This window comes from Choloepus didactylus, chromosome 8 (assembly GCF_015220235.1).
Source record: "Choloepus didactylus isolate mChoDid1 chromosome 8, mChoDid1.pri, whole genome shotgun sequence".
In the NCBI taxonomy this organism is placed as follows: Eukaryota; Metazoa; Chordata; class Mammalia; order Pilosa; family Megalonychidae; genus Choloepus; species Choloepus didactylus.
In genome coordinates this window covers 66671024-66696937 of record NC_051314.1, presented here as the reverse complement: position 1 = coordinate 66696937, position 25914 = coordinate 66671024, and the positions used below count along the sequence as shown (strand labels likewise).

The window sequence follows — 25914 nt, the reverse complement described above, 5'->3', positions numbered from 1 at the left end:
CTTGAGGATCTAAAAGAGAATTGGTATGATGAAATGAGCTCATGGATAGGTTTATATCTAATGGTTTACTTTTGTAAAGAGGAGCCACTTCTTTCTCATAAGCCTAATAATCACTCAGTGTGTGTAGGTGTTGACAATGAAGCCACTGAGCAGGCAGTGGGAACCAAGGATGTTGCTGTATAGAGAGGGTGAGGAGGCTACTCAGTATGAAATACCCATTAGTCATTGGGTGAAAATGGGGCAAACCAGATGTGACTACTGACTGAGAAGTGGTGATGTAAACTGCCAAGATCCACTGGATTACCATAACATATCTACTGAGGAAGACTGCTCTAGCTGATCCACTAGACCCTAGTTCCTCCTTATTGATAAGAAAAAATATTGCTAATAGGTATATGTGTGACAGTTTGCTTCATTTTGTTTCTATATGGTAGGTTATGGTTACTGCTAGGTTTGTGCAAATCATCAAGCAAAGACAAATCTTTCCCTTTAGGGTTTTCATAAGCACTTTTCCCTAGGTTTATAAAAAGAAATGGGCTGGAAATCGGTATGCACTTTTCCATAAGGCATTGCACACAAGCTGGTCATACAATCTTCTTAATATGCTAGGCAATCAAAAACCTCTCTCAAGGCTTTGGCATCATCAGTGTTTATTACTGTGCCATTCCCAAAATAACATGGATTTCCAGTTCCCCTGAATCTTGAGAGTTAAGTGTGCAAATAATTGATTAAATGTTGAAAAGGAAATAGGATATTTTAACAGAAAAAGAGAGAGAGAGAAAATAAAAATTGTGTTTGAAGTTCCAAAGTGAAATTATCCTATTGGAAACCTGGATTAAAGGGAACCATTTTGTTTACAAAACAAAATGTCCATTAATAGAGAATTCTGTTTCAGAAGAATGCAAAGGAATTGACGTATAATTTCTTTAAATTATTAGCTCTTCCAGTGCACTTACACTTTGATCACCTATAAAATTTTATATGCCTTTCTTATCAATCTTTTGCATGGATGGATAGGCCAATAATTGCCCTAAGGCATAAAAAGGTGGAAGAACATGGAAGGATACTTAAACATAGAACTTTTAGAACCTTCTTCACCACATGCCATCATCCAAACTTTATTATTTTCGAAGTGTATCTTTTTTCTAGTTCTTATTCAGTTTCCATTTTGCATCCACCTTATCTTTTTTTAAGGCACTTCAGCTTTATTTTTGCTTTTGAATACTTGGTATGGGAGAAACGATGCTTGCAAGTCAATTCCATTTCTGTTTAGCAGCACTGTCAAATTTCAAAACATCTTGACTGTTAAACATCAAAAAATGCCTCATTACACACGTGGTAAATTCAGTTAAGAGCAATTATTAGTTCCTACATATCTTCAGATGTGCCAGATCTTCAGATGTGCCAAAAGCAGACTGTACAGTTAAATTATGACTATTTGTTCACATGCTCCAGTGGTCAGGAGGTGCTTCTAGAGGGTTTTGAGTGCTGCATGCTCACATAAAACTGTGTGATTTGCTAACACAACCTCTTAAGCCAATGAAAGTAAAGGCATGCTCAGAGATACCCATAGCTAAAACGTATGGCTTCAAGGATGCAAAATCTAACAGAAATTTCAATGAGGAAAACACATTATAAGAAATTTTCTTTTGGGTTTTCCCTTTAAACGGCTACACACAAATTTGAGTCAATAGAATTCATCCATTCAGGAACAATTACTTGAGTGCTTACTACTTGCCAGTCACTCTTCTAAGCATTCGGGATACTTTAGTGAACAAAACAAATGAAAACACCCGCCCTTGTGGAACCTATGTTTTAGTGATTTACTTTGAAGATATTTTATGACAGTGAAATATATTAAGCATTTAAACATCTAGAAAAATAAAGTAAAAATTGAAACGTAATTTTAAAAGCCACAAATTTAAATTGGAATTAAAAGTAGTAGCGTTTGTTTTGGATATGCAAGGACTGGGTTCTTTGGATATTGACTTTTATAATCTCTCTGCTTCTACTTGTCTGTATTTTAAGTTCAAAACAGGGACATAAATCTGGGAATATTTTCTAACACTTAGAATTTAAGGATCAGGTAGAGAATTGCACTTGACTTTGGGTAGTTTAGTTACCCTTTCTGGGCCTCAGTTTCCTCATTTGACCAGAACACTAATAATATTACTAAATTAATTTTTAGAAAATTTATTGAGAAATTCCTTTTATTTGAAAGTTTATAGAAAATTGTAACGTAGTTTTCCATCAAATCTGTTGTCGTGTAAAAAATTTTTATCAAAGCAGTCACACATACAACATACCAAATTGTACTAAAATACAGGAGATAAAAGGAGAGAAACACTCTTATACATTTTTGAATAGAAAAACTGCAAGCAATCTTGGCAGGTAACTAAAAATGCAGTATCTCCAATTAGTAAACTAATAGAAAAAAAAGATATCACTAAGAATTATTTTACTAATCTACATTTATGTCACAATTACTGTTAATATGAAATAGTTTCCTTCTTCATCTTTTAAAGATCTAATACATTCTTGGTTTAAAATCTTGCTTATTTTATTTATATCAAATAATTATAAACTGACAAATTCAGCTTGAAGTTAAAAATAAGAACATTAAAAATCCCTTCAGCCCAGGTAGAAAAGTTTTACCTCATGCATCCATCTGTTTTGAAATAGGAGGCATTTAAACTCTGTTATGATCAGAACCCTAATATGGAGTGATTTGAAAAGAACTAGGAAATAAAAGTTTAGAAGTTAGGAGGTACCTTGTTTATAAGTTTTAATGAATTAATTTTTCATGTAAAAGTAGAAATTAATGAATGAGTATAAATTGCATTAGTTACATTTGCCCATTTTCAATTTTAATACATGAAATAGAAATTTGATTTCCTAGTGTGCAAACTCTTGTCCTCCTTTTATGCCTACCTAAATTTTATCCTTAAGACCATTTAAGTAATGAGAATTATAATTTCATACCTTTTAAAAGTTTTCAAAAATTTTTGCCTTAACAAAAAACCCTGACCTCAACCTCATCTGTAGTAATGGCTCTTTGTGAAATACTGGACTCTGCCCAGACTAGATTTCTTAGTTCCCCAAACATGCAGTATGTGTTCATGGTGCCCTGACTCTGCATGCCCACTCTGACACCTTGCATGTCGTTTCTCCTCTTTTCTATCCAGTACCCTCCCATTCACCCTTCAAGGCCAAAATTAAATGGCACTTGCTCTGTGTAGCCTTCCCCAAGACCCCCTGCCCAAATCATTTCACTATATATATTTCACAAACACCTCTATATATGATTTCATTGTATTATCATGATTTAATTGTGGTTCTGCATCCTTTGCTAAGGGTGACATTTTCAAAGGCAAGGACCATATCTGATTTATTTTTGTGTCCTCAGTACTTAGAAGGGTGTCCACTGCAAATGAGGCACTCCCATTAATCGGACAGACACAAAGATATTACATTGTGGGAGACACCTACGCCCCTGCACACACACACACACTCACAGGGACATACGCACAGAAAGAGACAGAAATTCATCAGAGACAGTGGGCAACACAGAAAATACCCCAAAATTAGCAACATGCACTTAGAAATGCACGTGCACAAAGAAGAGACATTGGAGGCAGAAAAAGCAGACTTCTACTTCCAAGGAAGAATAGAAATAAAAGTCCTGCTGTGCTTCTGAAAAAAAAAAAAGCATTATGAATAGAAAGCCACATTCACCAAAGACTAGATGAAATTAGGCCAGATGTTGTTTTGTATTCTAGTGCTATCTAGGTTGTATAATCTAAACAGAGATGGATTAAAACAACTCAGAAAAACTAAAGCAGATTGAACATAACTCACATGGTGTTCAAGTACACACTCATGGTCAAATGATTGCACATAAACTAACACTTATGTAGAAATAAACAGCGGGCTTATTCTGGTTGAATCTCTCTTCCACACTGGGATGGACAAGATGCTCAGACAGTCCCAGCCTTGGGTCACACGAGGTAATGCCCTTACAACCAGGACAGAGATGAGTCAGGCAGGTGAGAGTGCATCCTCAACACCACATGATTACAAGTCATCCAACACAAATATTCATCTATGCTTCAAGCTGCACTGGCAGTCATTCATTCTCTCAGCAAATACTTACTGAGCACCTACTCTGGGCTTCACACATTTCTGTTAAGAACTGGGGTCACAAAAAGAAAATGGTCCCTCCAGCATTGGCACCTATTTTAAAATTTCTAGACACTGGATTCCTCCAAGTCTTAGTTAAAAACACCACTATTCTGGGTTTCATTGTACGACAGAGACAGTGTTCAAAGAGGCAAAACCTCCACTTGATGGAAAACTGTTTTTTGTTATACAACTTGGTAATTTTACTGAAACCACCCTGCAGTTTGTATTTCCTGTTTTTGTTCTCTTCAGATGCCAGAAGGCAGGCACTTCATAACTGTTAAAGATCAAGAGCAGTTTTTTTTTTCTTTTATTCATGCAACGTTTAGGCATATAGGAGTCTGTGAAATAAAAGAACAGCTTAGCTGCTTGGGGGTATAAAATATCCCAGCAGAATAATGAAAGTTACCTAGATGCTTAGGAGCACAGGCACACTGATTTGGTTACTTTTTAATAATTTGAGGTACCTTCATGTGCTCCTACTGTGGGGACTGGGCTAATGAGTCTAATGAATAACTGCCCTGCAATGGGCTAACATTCCCATAAACTTCTTGCACCTGCATCTCTGCAAACAAATTCTACATCTGCCTCCAAAAACCAAAGTGGGAGCGGGGCAGTGGTGGAGTCGTACATGCCAAGTGTGTGTCTGTGTGGTATGTGCATACATGTTGCCTTATCCCAGAAGAAGCTTGTTCTTTTTAACCTCACCTCGCTCAAAGCATCATCCACTTTTTCCTCTAAATTTCATTGTTTATAGAGATTCTAAAATATTAGAAAACAGTGGTTTATCTAAACATCATCTATTAAAATATTCTCACATCATATGTTCAAAATCTTAGTTTCAATATCCTAAGTAGAATATCAATAAAGTTTTCTATTCTAGACACATAAAATGAATAAAGCTGGGAAGATGTAGAATACAAATGTTATATTGTTAGATATCCAAAGATTCAAGATTCATTGGCAGCCAAGCAGATCTAACTGTGTAATTAATTTAATAAGTCTATTTATTTGGGCTACAGTGAGCATGTATTCCTTTAATAATCAGCAAAAAACAAAGGAAAAAATTCAAAAATATAAAATGGAAATAGAGAAGGCAGGTCATGTATTTATTCCTGACCACTTCCAAAAAAGATAAAAAAATATGAGCAAGAACAATTTTATAGTATATGATCTTCCACTAAAAAGGAACACCATAGCACATTCTTTTGAGCTCAATTACAGGGGTGACTGTGGTTGAAAGGTGAAGTTTAAGGGTCATGTATATCACTAGAAGAAATGCTAGAAGACAAAACATGGGACTGTGTAACAGTGAACCCTGTTATGGACAATGACTGTGGTTAACAGTACAAACATAAGACTGTTCTTCTGTGGACTAGAACAAATGTACATCACTATTACAAGGTGTTAGTAATAGGGAAGTATGTGGGAAAAAATACAACTAATGCAAACTATGAACTACAGCTAACAGAATATTGTAATATACTTTCATCACTTGTAACAAAGGTACCATACCAATGCTAAATGTCAACAATTGGGGCATATAATGGGTATGGGATTTTTCTTTTTGGAGCAATGAAAATGTTCTCAAATTGATTGTGGTGACGAACGCACCACTCTGTGATTACACCAAGAGCCATAGATTGTACACTTGGGATGGACTGTATGGTATGTGAACAAAACTGGTTTTTAAAAAAGGAACACCACGTGAAATGGCATGAGTCTGAGTAATGGCCGTAACCCGAGACCTGGTGGCCTGACAGGCTTTCTTGTTATCTCCATGTTGAGGTAAAGCCCTAGAGATACCATCTGAGCAGAATCAGGACACCCAGGACTTCCTTGGGGTCACAAATCAGGCTGATGAATCCCCAGAACCCAAGGTTTCATTCCTTCATGGGAGCTTCTAAGGAACCCCCAACCCATCTAGAACAAAAGCCAACCTTCCTGGATGGCTGTTGGTCACAGCTGCAGCACTGGGCAGACCCAGGAGGAGCCAAAATTCACACTCCCCTATATATCCACATGGATATTCATGCCAGGAAATTAGAGAAGCTCTGTGCTTATATGGTCCCTAACAGGGTTATGCCACCAATTATTTTCAACTCTGTTAAAGCACTATAAAACTAAATATTAAAATGTAGAACAAACACTAAGCTCTAAAAAAAATACCCTATGTGTAGAAGGACTTAATGGGAAATAAAGGGCATATCTTGACTCAATGAGGAAGGAGAACTAATTCAACCTCTCACATCAGAAAAGATGATGATGGAAAAAAATTTCAGGCTAGAGCCCCACCCTCATACTATTGCCAAAATAAATTTTTATAAAATACTAGAAGCATATGTAAGTTATCACTTAACTGTTCTCTGGAATACAAAGAAATTTCCAAACATAAAAGTGATGGAAAAAAATCAAAGGCAAAGAGAGTTTTGACTATATAAAATTTTGAAATTTCTGCATGTCAGAAACAAATTAAAATGAAAGTGATGGACTGAAAAATTTTGCAATTACAGGTAAATATACTTAATATATAGACAACTTTGCAAATCAATTAGAAGAACATTATTGTCTCAATATAAAAATAAACATAAGACACAGATATTTTACACTGGCTGGTAGATACAAAAAAGTATGCCCTGCTCAATAAAAAAAAAAATCTAATTAAAATAAAAGTGTGAAAGCACTTTTCATTTTTTAAATTAGCAAGGCAGTTAACATGATTAATATCCTATGTTGATGAAGTTACAGTAAGCCAGGTATACTCTCCCACACTGCCGATCAAGGTACAAACTGGCACAACCTTTATGGAAAGTAATTTGGCATTTTGACAGTTTGCCCTAAGAGTCATTAAAAAGTTCATAGTTCATATTCTTTAACACAATAATTCCACTTCTAAGAATCTACCTTAACAAAAGAATGGAATGAGCACAAAGACTGTGGAACACACATTAATCCAAGAAGTCTTAACTGAGTACCTGTATGGTGCACAGCCTGTGTTAGAGGCCATGGTGAATAATATGGCTCCTGCCCTTATGGGGGTTACCAACTGTTAGTTTTAAAATGATGTTTAGTGTGTTGTTTCTAATATACAAACTCTAAAAACAATCTAAGTAACAAACAATGGAGAATGGGTAAATTAATTATGGTATCCTCAATAGGGCATTAAAAACAACTTTGGGAAAAATTGTTCATAACATGGGAAAATGCTCATGTTAAAATGTTAACAGCAAAAAAAAAAAAAAAAAAAAAACATGATGCAAAACCAAACATACAATTTTAATCCAATTATGTAAAAAAGACTGGAAGGAAATATATGACTATGTTAAAAAAATCTCTGTGTATTTTTCTAAAAGTCAGAAAACCTGGGCTCTAGTTTTGGCTCCGCTGCTTATTACTAATACGTGGTTTTGGTCAAGTCAGTCAAACCTCATAATATTTATATTAATTTTTGAATATGTAAAATGGAGCTGTAATTCTGGCCTTGACCTCCTCCCAGTACTCAAAGTAGACAATGCATGAGCAAGGACTTTGTAAGTTGAAAAGCTCTAAACAAATATCAAATACTATTATTTTCTTAGCAAAGAAGAATGATTAGACCTGAAAGGCTGAACCCTTTCTATCAGTTTTCCATGTTCATTCTCTCCCTCATATTCCTATTTAATACAGTATTTACTTTTGGGGAGTTTTTCTTAACTTACCCCTCTGCTCCCAATCATTTACTTTGCATATTTGCCCCATTTATGTGCACTATATTAATTTGTGCTTATTGGATGGATATATCTCACCTTTTAAAAAAAAATCTGGAATCATTTATTTATGGGGTGTGGGTTTGAGCTAACTCGACTCTTTAGGAAATTATAAAACTGTAATTTCTTCACTCTCATTTTAATCCATTGCCCGAAGAAGGTATGGGCATTCCTGAATGATTTTGGGCTGCCCTAAAATCAACTGATCTATTCAGGAAAAAGTTCTTTAATCCCTCTGTTGGGTGACATTTGGATCTTAAATATTATTTTCACGACCATTACATGTTATGTGTATACCTTTCTCCAAAGCGGAGACACCCACCTGATGCCTTGTGAGGCACTGTTCCCAGCAGAGGGACACTGACGGTTGGATCTGCCATGATGCCTTTATCCAGAGAGCGCAGAGACAGGAATTCATAGAAGTATTCTGCCTACAACAAAAGGCACTGACAGTTAGTACCATGGAAACCACGGAGAGTGAGAAGGCACTTCTCAGCTCATCATATGTCTGATGGGGGAGTGACATTTTTCACTACAGGAACTCTGGAGCACATGATGTCTAAGAGACTATGTAGGCATAAATCAACCTGTCTCCTGTGTTTTAGAACTATTAGAATTAGAGCCAGTGCTTGAGACAAGTGAGACCTTAAAAACATTAGTAAGATTTATCCTAAATATTCACAAAAGGTGGCCTTTTTGCTTAAATGATATTACGTAGCTGCTATCTCCTAAAAGGATTGAGAAAAAAATGCACTTAAGAAAACAAATGCTGTCAAAACAATCTTCAAATAGCCCTTACAAAATCCTTCTCAGCTTCTTGGGTCATTCTAATTCTTTCCAAATCTGGAGTGAGTCTTTTAATCAGAATTTGGAAAGCTGTAATAAATAAGGGATAATGAAAACAGTAATCTACTGGCAAAAGAAGACGGTAAAGTCCAATATTTAATGGTTTTGTTTTAACTTTTATTTTTAGTCATATTCACTTTGAAAGGCTTAAATTTAAGGTCTCAATTTAATTATGAAGAGAAAAGTCTAAAAATGCAAAAACCACTACTGCAATATGACAAGTCATAAAACTTTACATTATAAATGTTTTCATTTTCCTGTCTCTAGTTGAAAAAATGATTTCTTCTACTCAAACAGCTATGAAATACAGAAATTACTGTTGTATTTTCTCACTCTAGAGTTTTGATGCTTAACAGATTCTCAACTACAGTATTAAAAGGCTTTGTGATAGAGACATCATGTTCCTTTTCAAAATAAAGTACAACCAATAAATAGTGCAAATGCTAAAATGAGTGGTTTTGCAGATCCCTGTGGAGATATAAGTGTTTAAATATTTCCCCCAAAGTTACAGTAAATGAATGTTGAAATAACAGATAGATTTAGAACGTCACATTCTAACTTCTAGATAGGGCTTTCTGTTTTTACTTTAAAATGTAATAAATATCCTTAGACCCAAATCTCTCCACTGGAAAAAATGTATTTGGGGGCAAATAAAACTTTAAATTTTATGCCAAAAAAGAACAGAGAGCTAACTTTACAGTTTGAGAACTAGTTTCACAAATGGTGGAGTTATTACTTAGATAAAAGAACTCAGAGCATGAAATGTAACAGGGAGGTGGTATATTGGAGAGCATGAGACCTCTATTAGGAAAAAAGTACATTTTGTTTCATTAAGTGACATTAGTGGAAACTCAGGCGGAGGCAAGTAAAGTGCTTATTTGGGAAACACATGAAAGGATTGCCTTGTATTCAAACAAAGAATGGGTCTATTCAGGAGAATAATTTACTTCTAAATTAAATTGCTGAAAATTTTTGCTGGCCTGGTTTGTCATGTAGTAAATTTTCTTTTCATAGACAAGTATAAAAGACACCCAAATATTATCTAAAGAAGAATGCTAGAGAACATTTAACTGCTTCCAAGTGACTTGGCTAAAGATTAGGGCTGTTCCTTCCAAAAGAGATGAAGACATCATTTAAACAGCAAAATAGGACAATAGCAAAACGGGGAGGCTCTGGCACTCCTCTTTGGATAGCCGTGGAGAAAGGAAGCAGGGAACTGCATTAACCACTGGTAGGAATGGAGAAAATACAGTATTTCTTTTACACCTTTGATATTCTGGATTTATACTCAATCTAACAGGCACAATAATTGCAGAAACCTCTCTGTTGAGAATCAAAGTTTCTTCATCATGATGCCAACTTCAGTGCTCATGGGAGAACACTAAAAAAATAAATAAAAATAAGGGTCTCTTCTTTGTCTCAAAGAAAATTTGAGGCAGTTTATGGAGACAAAATATACAGGAGCCATAAGGTTTAAAAATTTACAAATAACATTACTTGAGTGTTAATTATACTCCAGTTCATTTAATTCTCACAACAATCTACTATTCTTATAACACACTAGTAAGTGTAGATTAGCAGGGTAATAAGTGATTTACAATAGTTCTTACACTGTGTGTGAAGAGCAAGAAGAAATCTACTAAAATAAGTAAGAAGGAAAAAGTTCAGTGCTTATTAGCACTGACAAAATGAATAACATGCTTATGTGAGTAATCTTAATGCTTAAATGAGCAATTTGATGCCTGAATATCTAGACTCAAAATTTCCAGATCTCATGTCTTCCTCAGCTTTCTTCTCATCACTTTATTTTTTTTTTTTTACAAAATTTCATCCTTCAAACTTAAAACTGTTTATCCTTGGATAAACACTCTGCTGATTCTCACTTCTTGATTTTCTTGTGTTTCCTCGGGGGCTTTCTTCCTTTCACCTCAGAATAATAGAAAATCACTAAGGCACAGTCCTTGGCTCTTCTCTCTTTGTATTTTCTCCATTCCTACCAGTGGTTAATGCAGTTCCCTGCTTCCTTTCTCCACGGCTATCCAAAGAAGAGTGCCAGAGCCTCCCCGTTTTGCTATTGTCCTATTTTGCTGTTTAAATGATGTCTTCATCTCTTTTGGAAGGAACAACCCTAACCTTCAGCCAAGTCACTTGGAAGCAGTTAAATGTCCTCTAGCATTCTTCTTTAGATAATATTCTCTCTTTGTATACTCAGTATTCTCAGAGGCTGAGAATCATTTGGGAAATGATGCTCAACATGAACCATTCACACCCTTGTCCCAAACTGTGGCCTCCTCTCACCTTCTGCCTCCTGGCAGGCTCGTGTGTGCGATCCATCATGACTTTACATGGAGCCTCACTCCTCATCTCCCAAAACTAGCTTCTCCCCTTGATTTCTTTATATCTGTCAATGGTAGTATCATTTTTCCAATAACAAAGCCATTGTCGTTTCTTGCCTCTATCTCATCTCCCCATAATCAGACACCAAAATCTCATCTCTTCTCCTTTTACAATATTTTTTACTCTGAGCCTTCCTTTCATTTCCATTGCTTTCACCCTAACTCAGCTTTTATTTTCTCATATTTGCATTATCATAGCAGTTTTAGAAATTTTTGCCTTCCTTTCTAAAATACCTGCCAGAATATAAGCCAATAAAATATCACTCTCCCCTTATCTCCTAGATATTCGTTAGCCTGTTCAATGTCTTCCAGCTTATCTCTTGCTACTCTCAACAGGGTTTGTCTGCTGGAGCTCAACTGGCCTGATCTGAACATACCATAGTCATGCCTATGTACAGTGATTTCACCTATACTGAACTTCTGCAAGACTTAAACCAGATTGGCCCTTAGATATTTGCTCTATGTAATGTTAGCTTTTCACACGTGTGTATCCTCATCTAATTTTTAGATTCCTAACAGATAAGGATAGGGTTATACATTTTTTCCCAGCACTCTATTGGAGACTCACTCAGTATTATGCACAAACAAGGTATTTAATAAATGTTTGCTGAATGAATGAATGACCTACTGAAAAACATTTGGATGTTTATAGCTAGTGCATTACAGAACACATTGTTGTGGTGAAATGGTGTTAGCCTCTGATTCCACTGACAGTCAGTAGCCTTTCTGTTTTGGCAATTGTTAAATAACTTTTACCGGTCAAAAGTCTCTCTCTTACTTTGCTGTGTGACTGGTTACTGTAGCCACATAGATAACAGAGAAAACTTTTTTTAAAAAAAGAGTAATCAAATGAACATTGACATTTGATATCAAGCCAATTTGTGTGTAGTTTGTAACTGTTTTATCCTTGTTCTGGGACAAAACTTTGGCAATGAGCCGAAAGAATGTAAGCAGATAATGTAAACAAGGACCAGTTCTGAAACATGATTTTGTCCAATGCTCTTCTGGTTTATATTTCCCACTTGGATCTCCAGTCAGTTTGCCTTCTATAAATCATAATACTCAATTATAATGTCGTTGGTAAGCTGTGAAAAATCAATGATTTTTTTCTGCCTTCTTTCAGAACTGGCTCTAAGAAGAACTCACTTCAAAAACAAAAAGAAAAGAAAAAAAAAACCCACTCAACCAGAGTAGTTATTTAATTATTTCACTGGTCTTAGGTTAAATTGACATTGAAATGAATATTGCTTAAAGTAAGAATCATCCCAGTTCTTCTGCTCTAGAAATGCATTTTATAAATACTAGACTAGACCAGTCAGTGGGTTGGGTTCAGGGAGTAAAGTTATTGGAATATAATGGTAACTATGAAAGCTTAAAGTTCAAGTAAACACATCCAGGACCATGAGGACTTCGTAAACTAAAACTGGCAGGAGATCACAGGGTTTGGCTTCACATGAATTTGAAATTTCTAAGACATTTTCCTCTTTTTTCCTCTAGGGTTTGGACTCACCACTGCTCATACAAACCAGTAACAGACCTAGCTACCAGACAAATCACTGGCTATCCACTTGCTTTTAAGATTCCTAAAGACAGGGAAACAGTAGAGAGCTATTTTGCTATTTTGTATTAAATAAAGTCAAAAGTAAAGGTTTTCTATTTTTATTTTTCATGGAAGGGGTAACAAGGAACTAGGTAAGCAAAGCACTGGGGAATGGAAAAGGGTTTATTCAGTTCTTCTAAAGAAGCTGAAAAAAAGGGTACAGGTATAAATACAAAAGTAGGTGCCAAATCAAATGCATCCCTGGTCCAGGGCACTGCTTTTTACCACAAATTGTCAAAATTTCCAATGGGGTGGGCAATGTAGGTTCAATGAAAGCATCACTGAAAAGCTTCTCTGCCCTCTTATCTCTCGCAGCTTCCAGGACACATAACTCCTCCTTAGAGTAAACCTGCTCTAATTTAAGAGCTGTGAAGTTATGGGTTAAAGCCAACCTGAATATTGGGCACTGGGAGGAACGACAGTATTGGCAATAATGGATGGAGTAATGTAAGGAACTGAGGAAAGAAAACTTCATTACAAGTGGTGCAGTTGGTACTTTGGGGACCAAGACAGCCCAAACAAAGAGGCGTGGAAAAGGAAAGTGTGGAGGAATTTGAGAGCACAGATATGAGTTTCTCCTAGATACTGACAGAACAGTTAGTTGTCTGTGAATACCGCAGGGCTAATTCAACAGCAGTATAACTGTCAGTTTTTGGAGGAGGTGAGAGAGGGAGATTTGAGTTCTGAGAAAGGGAATGGAGTATGTTTCCTATTGTGTTTCTGTGTGTGTTTTCCTCTCATCTCAAGACTTGGATTTGAATTCTTTTTCCTTAGAGCTTCAGAAGGAATCATTAGGCATTCACTTACATAGAAAAAGAAAGAAAATTGTGCTAAGAGGTATTTCTTCAATAAAAAAAAAAAAAAAACAAGCAATTACCCTTACACCTCATGCAGTACATTTTTTCTCGTTCCATTGTTTTCTCCTCCTTCATGCATTTCAAATGTCAGTGTATTTCAGCACATCACATTTTTAAGGATAGGATGACCTTTACAAAATGTACAAATAAACTTGGATAGTACATATAGGTAGCTCAAAATAGAAAAAATTACTATTCCATTTCTTTCAGAATTCTCTATGCCAAATATTTATTTCATTTTGTTGATAAAAAAGTAGGCATCTAAAAAAATTTAACTGATGTAGAAATGTCAGAAGATACTCTCAGTTATGGCCTTCAAAATATTTAACACTAGGTCATATTTTTCTTAGTTTGAGCTTCCGGTAGTTTTCTTAAATTCTTATATATGTATATATTCATTGACTCCACATGGACAATATCAACTTACTTCTTTGATAAAAACCAGAAGAAAACAGACTTTTCCTCTTAGCTTAATGTTTTGAAATATGTATTACCCTACTTTGGTAAAGGTTATGTGATGTGCCTTAACTTGACTTTCGTCATGTCATTGGTATTTCATATATCAGAATACTTCCAATGACCAGGTATCTTCCAAAAAGGGATATGCCAGTGACTAGTTTTTCTCTTCCTGTCTAAGAATTAGAGAGGAAAAAAAAAGCCTGTACCTTCATTGTTACATATTCTTAAAGTCCAAAAGTTAGGAGGCTAGTCTTACTAGCAGAAGATTCAAACAACAGTCTTCACTATAAATTTTTTACATTTCAGAAAAAGCCAATGCCTAGAAGATACAACATTCTTAGCCCTTTTAATCTTCTAAGCTCCTCTGGACACTTGCTGTTTCACTTGTTACTCTGTACAAGCATCACTGGCCCCCTTCAAGAAAAAGAGAAACAGAAGAAGACTGAAGTGATTGCCTGAGGAACTCTGATGATGAAAATTCATAATCTGAAAACTGGCTACATCTATGTGGCCAACTTCCATTGCCCCCAGCAACCTTCAGCAATTCTTTAAAACATTTCTACTCTCTCCCTTCTCCTACACACAATATCATAGTTCCCCCATTCCTGCCAGCTTCATTCAACTGATGACAATTTCCTATTCACAAAGAAACCAAATATGAATTCTCTCATCTTTTCCTCCCATCTACCCACGTATACTCTATCCACACCCAACCCTGCTTTCCTTCCATACTTCCTTGAGACAAGCCCCAGTGAATGATCTCATCTCTCCTCAGATACATTAATATGATGAAATAATTAAAAACCCAGCCCTTAACCCAACTCGGCAGGTGAACTCACTGCACTCCCCACTACGTGAGACTTGACTCCCAGGGGTGTAAATCTCTCTGGCAATGTAGGATATGACTCCTGGGGATGAATCTGGACCCAGCATCATGGGATTGAGAACATCTTCTTGACCAAAAGGGGGATGCAAAATGAAACTAAATAAAGTTTCAGTGGCTGAGACATTCCAAATGGAGTTGAGAGGTCACTTGGGTGGGCACTCTTACGCACTATACAGATATCCCTTTTTAGGTTTTAATATACTGGAATAGCTAAAAGTAAATACCTGAAACTATCAAACTGCAGCCCAGTTGCCTTGACTCTTGAAGATGATTGTATAACAATGTAGCTTATAAGGGGTGACAGTGTGATTATGAAAACCTTGTGGATCGCACTCTGTTTATCCAGTGTATGGATGGATGAGTAGAAAAATGGTGACAAAAACCAAATGAAAAATAGGGTGGGATGGGGGGGACAATTTGGGTGTTCTTTTTTTTACTTTTATTTTTTATTCTTATTTTTACTTTTTCTGGTATAAGGAAAATGTTAAAAAAAAATAGACTGGGTGATGAATGCACAACTATGTGATGGTACTGTGAACAGCTGATTGCACACCATGGATGACTGTATGATATGTGAATTTATCTCAATAAAACTGAAGTTCAAAAAAAAGTAGCAGCAAAAACAAAAACAAAACTAACAAAAAACACCCAGCCCTGACTCTACCAGGCTATCTTTCTTTCTTCACATCATTACACTGCTTCCAAAGGAGTCTACATTCATGGCCTGTTTTCTCGCTTATCAGTCCTCAGCTCACTGCAGTATGCTGGTGCCCCCATCACTATTAAAAAGTCCTCAAAAAAGGTAACTGATGATCTCCAAGTTGTTAAATTCATTGACCAATTTTCTGTCTTTATCCCTCTTGTCTTCTCTGAAAGTTTTTATTGTAATCAACTTCTCCTCTTCTTTTTTTGACTAATATATAGCAATAGTCTCTGATTTTTCCCTTCTCCTTCTCTGATCACTTTCTTGTAATCACCTTCACATGCTTCTCTCTATCACTGCATCTTAAAAAAGACTTCTGAATGTGGTGTCAGGCACCCTTAGAAAATACATAGCTATTGTGTTTGCACGCAAATGAATATTTCTTTAGGGAGAAGAGACCCTAACTTTTATCACAAACTTAAAGGAGTTCACAATTCAAAAGAAGTTAAGAAACAGTGTTCCAGTGAACCAATTGTTCCAGTGAACAACTGGTCTGCTTTGTTCTGCTCTCATCTTGGAGTATCTCATCCATTTTCATGACTTCAATTTATATCTACATTATCAGTGGCCTCTAAATTTTTATCTCCAGTTTCTACCTCTTTATGAGCTCTAGATTAATATTGACAGCTGTCTATCAGACATCTCCCCTTGGACATAACATGTTTGAACAAAACTCATTATCTTCCCAACAAACTCGTTCACTTGTATTTCTTAACATAGCACTACAGAGGCAGGGCAAGATGGTGGCATAGGGAGGTGTGGAATTCAGTTAGTCCTCTGGAACAAATAGCATATAGCCAGAAACAACTAGTAAGTAATCTAGAACAACTGTTGGGGGGTATCTGTGACCAGACAAACATCATACACCAGTCTGGACTGGGTGGAATGGGGAGATCGCAGCATAAGAACTGTAAGTAAAGCTCCCCAATGTGGAGATGGCACCCCTCCCCCATTGGCATGGCAGGCTGAGTTGGAAGACTTCGCTGTGGGAAAAAGAAGCAGGCTACTAGGAGGAAGGGAAGGTAGCTCAACCAAGCTCCAATTGTGATTTTAATTAATGAATTTGGACTACTGAATACAAGCTATGAGCACAGATAAACCTGGAGCAAGCAGGAAAGGAACCCAGAGGTTTCTCCCAGCAGAGAGGAGGCAGGGCTGATGGGAAAAAAATACATAAATAAATAAAAACAGAGGCTTTTGGAATCAGCTGAGCTCAGAATACTGGAAAATGACTGTGTCTCAAGAAAAGGGGCACAAAGAACTGGGCACCAACTCTAGTTCTTGACTGGTAACTAGGGGGCTGCAGACTGGCTCTGAAAAGGGGATTTCTTTCTTTTTACCTTTTTTTCTGTCATTCTAAGTATCTCATTAGAGAAAGCATCAGGCATTTTCAATTGTCAGTGTTGACCTGGGCAAGGATGGAGTTAAGATAGTCAGAGAGTCAAAAGAAGAATTCAAATGCAGGAGATAAACCCCTAAAGGGCTTATCTTCCCTAAGAAATGGGAGAGGCAGGGCTCAGTTCAAGTAGCTTCCCTTCCTCAGAGAACTCAGACCTTAGGGCCTTAGGTAAAAAAGAAAAACAGAAACAGCTTAAGCCTGGCTTCTGCCACTCTCAGCCCCTGGCAGGGACAGGGGCTACTGAGATTAAAGTCAACGTACCTTTTTACACCAGTGGGGAGCTACAGGCTGACAAGTGCCACCTGCTGGGCAGGATAAGAAAAGCACAGAGTCTAGAGGCCTCACAGGAAAGTCTGAAACCTGATACTGATTACACCCCCTTCCCAAGACCCAGGCCATCTGGTCTGGGAAAATCTGATTGGGGTAATCAAGGGAACCAGGTGCCTAAACAACAAAAATTATGAATCATACTAGAAAAATCGAAGATATGGCCCAGTCAAAGGCAGAAACTTACACTTCAAATGAGATACAGGAGTTGAAACAATAAATTAAGGATCTTCAAACAAATATGCTAAATAAATTCAAAAATCAAATCAACGAGTTGAGGGAAGATATGTCAGAAGAGATGAAGGATATAAAGAACACATTGGGTGAACATAAAGAAGAACTTGAAAGTTTGGAAAAACACTTGGCAGAACTTATGGGAATGAAAGGCATAATAGAAGAGATGCAAAACACAATGGAGACACACAACACCAGATTTGAGGAGGCAGAAGAAAGGATTCATGAACTGGAGAATAGAACATTGGAAATCCTACACAAAAAAGAACAAATAGGGAAAAGAATGGAAAAATATGAACAGGGTCTCAGGGAATTGAATGACAACATGAAGTGCATGAATGTACATGTCATGGGTATCCCAGAAGGAGAAGAGAAGGGAAAGGGGCAGAAAGAATAATGGAGGAAATAATCACTGAAAATTTCCCATCTCTTATGAAAGACATAAAATTACAGATCCGAGAAGCACAGCATACACCAAACAGAATAGATCCAAATAAGCCTACTCCAACACACATAATAATCAGGTTACCAAATGTCGAAGACAAAAAGAGAATTCTGAAAGCAGCAAGAGAAAAGCAATCCATCACATACAAAGGAAGCTTGATAAGATTATGTGCAGACTTCTCATTAGAAACCATGGAAGTGTGAAGGCAGTGACATGATATATTTAAGATACTGAAAGAGAAAAACTGCCAACTAAGAATTCTATATCCAGCAGAACTGTCCTTCAAAAATGAGGGAAAACACTGAGTTTGTGAACAAGAGACTTGCTCTACAAGAAGTGCTAAAGGGAGCACTACAGGCAGGTAGGAAAAGACAGGAGAAAGAGGTTTGGAGAAAAGAGTAGAAATGAAGACTATCAGTAAGAGTAAAAAGAGAGAGAGAGAGAACTAAAAATAACAAATGACATATAAAATCCAAAAGACAAAATGGTAGACAGTAGACATTACATTGAGTGAAATTAGCCAGAAACAAAAGGACAGATACTCTATGGACTCACTAATATGAACTAACATTGATCAGCAAAATTTGAGAGTTACAGTTGAGAACCCAGGTTATCAGGAGATACAAAGAAGCTACAAAATGGGCATTTGATGCTGAAGGAGTACATAAAGTTCAACAGGATTAATCGTAGAGATCCGGAAATGGACAGCATAAAACTGTGTGATTACTGCACAATATTGTAAGTACTCTGAACAAAGATGAGTGTGAGTATGGTTGAAAGTGGAAAGCTAGGGGCATATATGACACCAGTAGGAAAGACGGAAGATAAAGACTGGAATTGTATAACAGCGAAACCTAGAGTGGTCAACAACAGTGATTAAATGTACAAATATAAGAATGTTTTTAAAAGAGGACAAACAAATGAATGTCAAAACATTGCAAGGTATTGAAAACTGGATGGTATAGGGGAAAAATACAATCAATGCAAACTAGAGTCTATAGTTAATGGTAACTTTATAAGATGCTTCCATTAATTGTAACAAAGGCAATATACCAAAGCTAAATGTCTATAAGAGGGGGATATAAGGGAGTGATACAGGATTCTTGGAGGTGTTCTTGTCATTCCAAAATAGAATGACCTTTTCATTCTATTTTATTTTTATTTTTATTCTATCCTTTATATTTTTATTCTTCATTTTTTTTTTCTCATTTTCCTCTTTCTTTGTGGAAGAAATGGAAATGTCCTCATATAGATTGTGGAGGTGAATGCATAATTATGTGATTATCCCAGGAATATTGATTGTTTACTTAGAATGGATTGTATGCTTTGTGAATAAAACTGTTTAAAAAAATAAACAGAGGGATACAAGTGCTGGAGACAATGTGGAGAGAAGGATGTACCCTTCACTCTTGGTAGGAAAGTGGAATGGAGCAGCCCATCTGGAGGGCAGTGTGCTGGTTCCACAGGAAGCTAACTATGGGGTTGCCATATGGTTCTGCAACCCTGTTAATGGGTATATTCTTGGAAGAACTGAGAGCAGGGACATGAATGGACACTGCACATTGGTGATTATGGTGGCAGTATTCATGATTCGCAATGGATGGCAGTGACCTAAGGATACATCAATCAATAAACAGAATGGTCAACTGTGGTGTATACATACAATGGAATATTGAGTGTTGGCAAGAAGAAATGGAGTTGCGAGGTATGCAACAAGGTAAATGGACCTTGTGGACAGTACGTTGAGTGAAATAAGCCAGAATTGAAAAGACAAACATTATAATGCCTCACTATTATGGACTAACTATAATGTGCAAATCTGAGACTTGAATCTGAGAGCATAGGTTATCAGGGGAAGTCTTACAGTAAATGTTCCTACATTGTATGCTTTTACAGCAGTCACATCTATTCATGAGTTGTAATGGTTATTTCTAAATTCTGAGATGATGAGCTGTTTGTGTATAGCCTGTTCGGTCCCTGGAACTTCGGGTATCTGAGTGACACCTGAGACTCAGAGCCAGAGTTTGACAGCTATAAATGTCAGCATTACCCCATACAGCAAATGTTAAAGAAGCTGAAAAAGAGATCAGGCTTTAATTAGAGATTATGAACAAAATGGACTTGGTTAGGAATAAGGTAAACCAGACTAAAGGAAAAGAATGACATTGACTAAATTTTAAAACTTCGACTTCTATGTGAGACCAAAGGAAGAGATGTTAAGTCGGTGAAAAATCTATGCTTTCTGTAGCATGCTATATAATGTATCTTGTATGGTCAGTTTACTCAAACACCATAATTACAGGGAACCTTGAATAGGGGGTGAGATCTGGTTGTTTTATACAGGTTAGTATGAAACTCCAATACATCCCAGAATAATTTGGGCAGAAAATAAAAAGTATTTGCAAAGCCCCCTTGAGGGACTGGGGAAAAATTGGAAATATTAAACTTCCCCACCTGGGGAAGTCCTGATATTCTTGCAAGTATTAGGAAATACCATTGTAGCAGGCCAATCCCTTGATCTTAGGGCTTGCCCTTATGTAGGTTGCTACTGCAAGGGAGAGGCTAAGCCTACTTATAATTGTACCTAAGAGTCACCCCCAGAGAACCTTTTTTATTGCCTAGATGTGGTGTCTCTCTCTAAGCCACCACTGCAGGTAAACTCTCTGCCCTCCCCACTACACAGGACATGACTCCCAGTGGTGTAAATCTCCCTGGCAACATGGGACATGACCCCAGAGATGAGCATGGATCCAGCATTGTGGGATTGAGAAAGCCTTCTTGACCAAAAAAGGGGAAGAGAAATGAAATAAAATAAAATTTCAGTGGCTGAAAGATTTCAAATGGAGTCAAGAGGTCTTTCTGGAGGTTATTCTTATGAATTATATAGATATCCCTTTTTAGTTTTTAGAGTATTAGAATAGCTAAAAGGAAATGCCTGAAACTGTTGAACTGCAATCCAGTATCCTTGATCCTTGAAGACAATCATAACTATATAACTTATACGTGATGACTGCGGATTGTGAAAACCTTGTGTCTCACACTCCCTTTATCAAGTGTGTGGAAGATGAGTAGAAAAAAGAGGGACAAAAAGTAAATGAATAATAGGGGAGGAAAAGGAATATGAAATGTTTTGGGAGTTCTTTTTCACTTTAATTTTTATTTATTTTTTATTTTTATTTGTATTTCTTGGAGTAATGAAAATGTCCAAAAAATTGATTGTGGCAATTAATGCACAACTATATGATGATACTGTGAACAACTGATTGTACACTTCAGATGATTTTATGGTATGTGAATATATCTCAATAAAATTGCATTTAAAAAAAGATAGCACTATATACCTGATTATCTGAAATATAAACTTGGCTCTCTTTCTAGACAACTCACTTTTCTCTCACCAACCACCTCCACAAACTCTCATTGATTTCTCAAATCTCTTTCCTGCTTTTCCTCCCCACTGTCATTACCAAAATTCAGACTCTCATCATTTCTCACCCATGTTCCTGCAGCTGTCCCCTAATCTATCTTTCTACCTCCAGACTTTTTCTTCCAATTTACACCATCTTCCAGTTTTCTTCCTAAAATGTCAACTGGACCACATGACCACACCAACTTGAAATCTTAAGTTGATTTCTAATCACAAGGAAGAGATTGACCACAGCTTTATATCTGGCTCTGCCCGCCCTTCCAGCCTCTTCTCCCACATCTATCCTCACAAGTCTTTTGATCCAGCCGTAGTGAGCTTTGTGTCTACTGAACTGCCATGCTCTCTCAGGAACACACTGGTCTCTATGCCTGGAAAGTACATTCCCTGCCCTTATCTACCAGGCAAAGTTTGACTTACTTCTCAAGGCTCAGAAGAAATGTCATCTCTTTGCTAAAACTTCCCCTGTCCCAGATGCCCTTTCCCTGTACTCTCTTTCTCTTATCTTTGTTATTATGTTGACTGTAACATTCTATTTACTTGTCTCCCCAGTTAAACACTAAGTTCCTGTATGGAAAGGACTTTGTGTATTCTTATTTGAATCCCCAATGACTAACATATTTTTGGTGGCTCAAAAAGTGTTTGGAAAAAAAAAGAATACAAACATTGAATCTAATTAGTCACATCCTAAAAAACAAATAAGTAAATTACTTTTTACCATGTACATCTGTGAAGGTTTGAAGCTGTATGTAACCCAGAAATACATGTTCTTAAATCTAACCCATTCCTGTGGGTATGAATCCATTATAAGTAGGATCTTTTGATGGGGTTACTTCAGTTAAGAAGGTGTGGCCCACCTCAGTCAGTCTGGGTCTTTATCCTATTACTGGGGTCCTTTATAAGTGGAGTGAAATTCAGACAAAGAAAAAGCCATAGGAAGTAAGAAGCTAACATTGACAGAATCTGAAAGAGAAGGGAGAGACCTGGAGATTCCGCCACGTGCCTTGCCATGTGACAGAGAATCCAAGGATTGCTGGCAGCCAGCCCCAGAATGCCACAGTCTTTGGGGAGAAGGCATCACCTTGATGATGCCTTGATTTGGATTATCTTTTAGCCTCAAAACTATAAGCTAATCAATTCCCATTGTTTAAGCCAACCCATTTCATGGTATTTGCTTGAACAGTCTAGATAACTAAAACACCACTCCAAGTCATGAAAGTTCTGACTTTAAATGAGCCAGGAGCCCACATATACTTGGGAAGCCTTGACTGAATGAGGCAGAAACTAATCACAAGTCAGCAGGGAATTGGCAACAAGATGGGACCAAACACAAGGAGTCTAGGCTGGTCATGAGCTGGATCTCCGAGGGAGACAGCAAGTGGTCCAAATATCAGTGTCCACGAAGCTGGAGTGAATGGGTGAAATCTGGGCTAGAGTAAGACCAATTTGGCTTGATTTCTAATTCCACTATTTACTCGCTGGCATTGGGCACAAGGCTTGCTTCTCATTCATTCAACACATATGTACTGAGTGTGCCATTGTGTTTGCCTAGGAGGCCAAGGATGAGTGAAAACAGATATAGTACTTGTCCTTATGGAGCTTGCAGTCTGGAAGGGAATTAGTCATTAATCCAATAATAAAACAAAACTAAGCTGGTTATAAAGGGCTTCAAAGGAGAGTTATGTAATGCTTTGAGAATATGTAATTTGACTTAGCTTGAGGGTCAGGAAGGCTTGCCTGAGAAAGGATGACAGAAATGAGATCTGCAAAATAAGCGGAGGTTAAACAGATGAAGGAGGGAGCACATTTTCATCAGAGGCAAGTTTATATGCATAAGCTCTGGCAGGAGCAAGTTTGGCAAGCTTGAAGGATCAAAAGGAGGCCAGTACTGACTTTACAGCATGTTGCAAGGATTAAAATTAAAAATGCATGCTAAGTGGGTAGCACAATGTTGGCACATTGTAAACACAGAGCAAATGTTAGCCATTATTAATAGGATCAGTGTGCAAGTTGCCTATTGTTGGGGCATGGCAGCAGGAGTTTCTAGATAGTGGCACTACCAACAGGTAGAAAGGAACAGCTTAAGGGCTGCAGGGAATGTGATTAAGGAGGTTCTTTCCAGTCCTGAAGGACATCAGTCATGAGCTCAGGGGTTTTGAAAATAGTCTAAAACAATCTTTTATCTTTATTGCTTACCCTAGATGTGGTTTACACTTTGACTTCGCATACAGAGGCAAATTTAGAATTATCTTATTTCTTTGGCTTTAAAACAAATTAAAAACATCTCGTTCCATTATCAATTTATAGGAAATTCAGAGGATAAAGGAACATGTTAAACTATATCACAAAGACTCTGGAAAACTCAATAAGACAAAAACCTAGCTTCTTCAACAGAAATTCAAAGGAGTGAAAAAAGAGATTGATGGGAAACCTACAGATTAAAAGAGAACTAAAAGACTCACCAACCAATTGCAATGTGTGGTCATTATTTGAATCATCAACCTTTTACAAACCCTATTTGAAACATCATTCATACAAATCCTTAAAAATGCATTACTTTTATGAGAGAGAGTTGGAAATTTGAACACTTACTCTATATTTGACATATTAGGGAATTACTTTATAGATGAGTATTCATTTTTCTATTCTGTTTACATTTGTATATGTTTGAAATTTTTTTTAAAAGTCTCATATTGGCATCATTGTTAAATGAGCAAGCTTCAATTCATAAAGAATTATACATCCCAAGTTATTTTATATTTGTTAAGTTATTTACAAGTTTTCTAACTCTCAAATTCACCTACCTGTACTCATGTAATGATAAAATGTTTGTTTTTCTTAATTCTTATTGTTACCATATCTAATAGTTCCCCTTTTAAACATATTCAGATGTATTTTTCAGTGCTGTTAATTGCATTCACAATGTTATTCTACCATCACCACCATCTACTACCTAAACATTTCTGTCATTCTGAACAGGAACTGTTTACATTTTAAGCTTTAACTTCCCATTTCCTCTCCCCAGCTTGTACCCTGGCACCCTATACTCTAGATTCTGACTCTATGAGTTTGCTTATTCTACTTGTTTCAAAACAATGAGATCATACAATATTAAAATACATGTTTTTTTTTTTAAAAAAGTCTTGGGTTAAGGCAGTAATACTTAGTGCCTACATTGTCTAGCACAGTGGAACCAAAGGAAGGCCAGTACAAGGCAGGGCAGGAACTAGAGAAGTCTTAGTGCGTCTTTGAGAAATTCTGATAACAATGCTATTTGCCTACACTTAATTAAGGAAGTAAGAGTATCTGCTTCTGTTAAAATTGAATTAGGGTTTACCCCATACAACCAATTTCCTTTATTGCAGCTTGAATTACATAGAAGGAAATCACATCACAGGTAAAATGTTATTGTGGTTAAATTACACTACGTATATATTTCCTAAAATATATTTGATTTTAATAGATCTTGGAATTTTACCCTAGGGATCAGTTTCAGCCAACAGCTCTGATCATAGCAAAGCTTTACCTCAATTAATAACAAATACCTTTTTAAATTGAAACATAAACAAGAGTAAGTCATCATATTTAGCTGGGTCTTCATTCATTCATTCTTTCATTCATTCATTCAATAAATGTGCCAGGCACTGCTGTAGGTCCTGGGAATGCAGCAGTGAAGAAAAGAGGTCAAGTCCTGGCCTTCATGGAGCTTACACCCTATGTGGTGGAGACGGGGAGACACGTAATTTCAAAATGTTTAAATGGACATAAAATATAACAAGGGATGATAAGTGCTACATGGAAAAATAAAGCATGAAAATAAGATAGAGAATAAGTGTGCATGAGGGAGGGGTGAATGCCTTTTCAGAGAGGATGGACAGGGAGGGCTGCTGGGATGAAGTGATATTTTTTCAGAGACTGGAATAAAGTGAGCTGTGTGGATATACGGGGGAAGAGGGAATAGCGCCAAATCCCTCAGGTGGGAACATACCTGGCACGTTTAGGGAACAGCAAGGAGGCCAGTGTGGCTGGATCAGAGAATGGGGCAATGTGACTGTGAGCATCCAGCCTGAGGGGAAGCATCAGGGTATCACAAGAACAGCATTCAGTTTCTCCCAGCAGAGGACTCCTTGAGGAACCCAGGATAGCTCCTGTAAGTGGAGATCAAGGCTCTGCATACTCCACGGACACAGGAAACACTTGTCAGGTGTCGAGCCCTGCCTCTGACCTCTGGTCTCTCTTTCCCTCACCCCTCACCCTCGCCCGCACCTTCCAACCCTGGAGCAGCCCGGGAAGCTGAGTCAACCCTGTGCCTTCCAGGCTGCAGCTGAGGGAAGGAAGACGCCTTCACTTTGAATGAAGATCAGAATTTTAACTATTACTTGGTAGTGGTTATTCTAATTACTGAAATGAGAA

General features: G+C 37.1%; 1 protein-coding gene across 1 annotated transcript in view; it reads right to left on the bottom strand.

The window, feature by feature from the left end:
• The window catches only part of WIF1 (WNT inhibitory factor 1), a 71122-nt gene that overhangs the window by 21151 nt on the left and 24057 nt on the right, over positions 1–25914 (bottom strand). The window contains exon 3 of the mRNA XM_037847862.1: positions 8248–8356. Coding sequence (XP_037703790.1) covers positions 8248–8356 — 109 coding nt within the window. The remainder of the gene's footprint in view (positions 1–8247; positions 8357–25914) is intronic.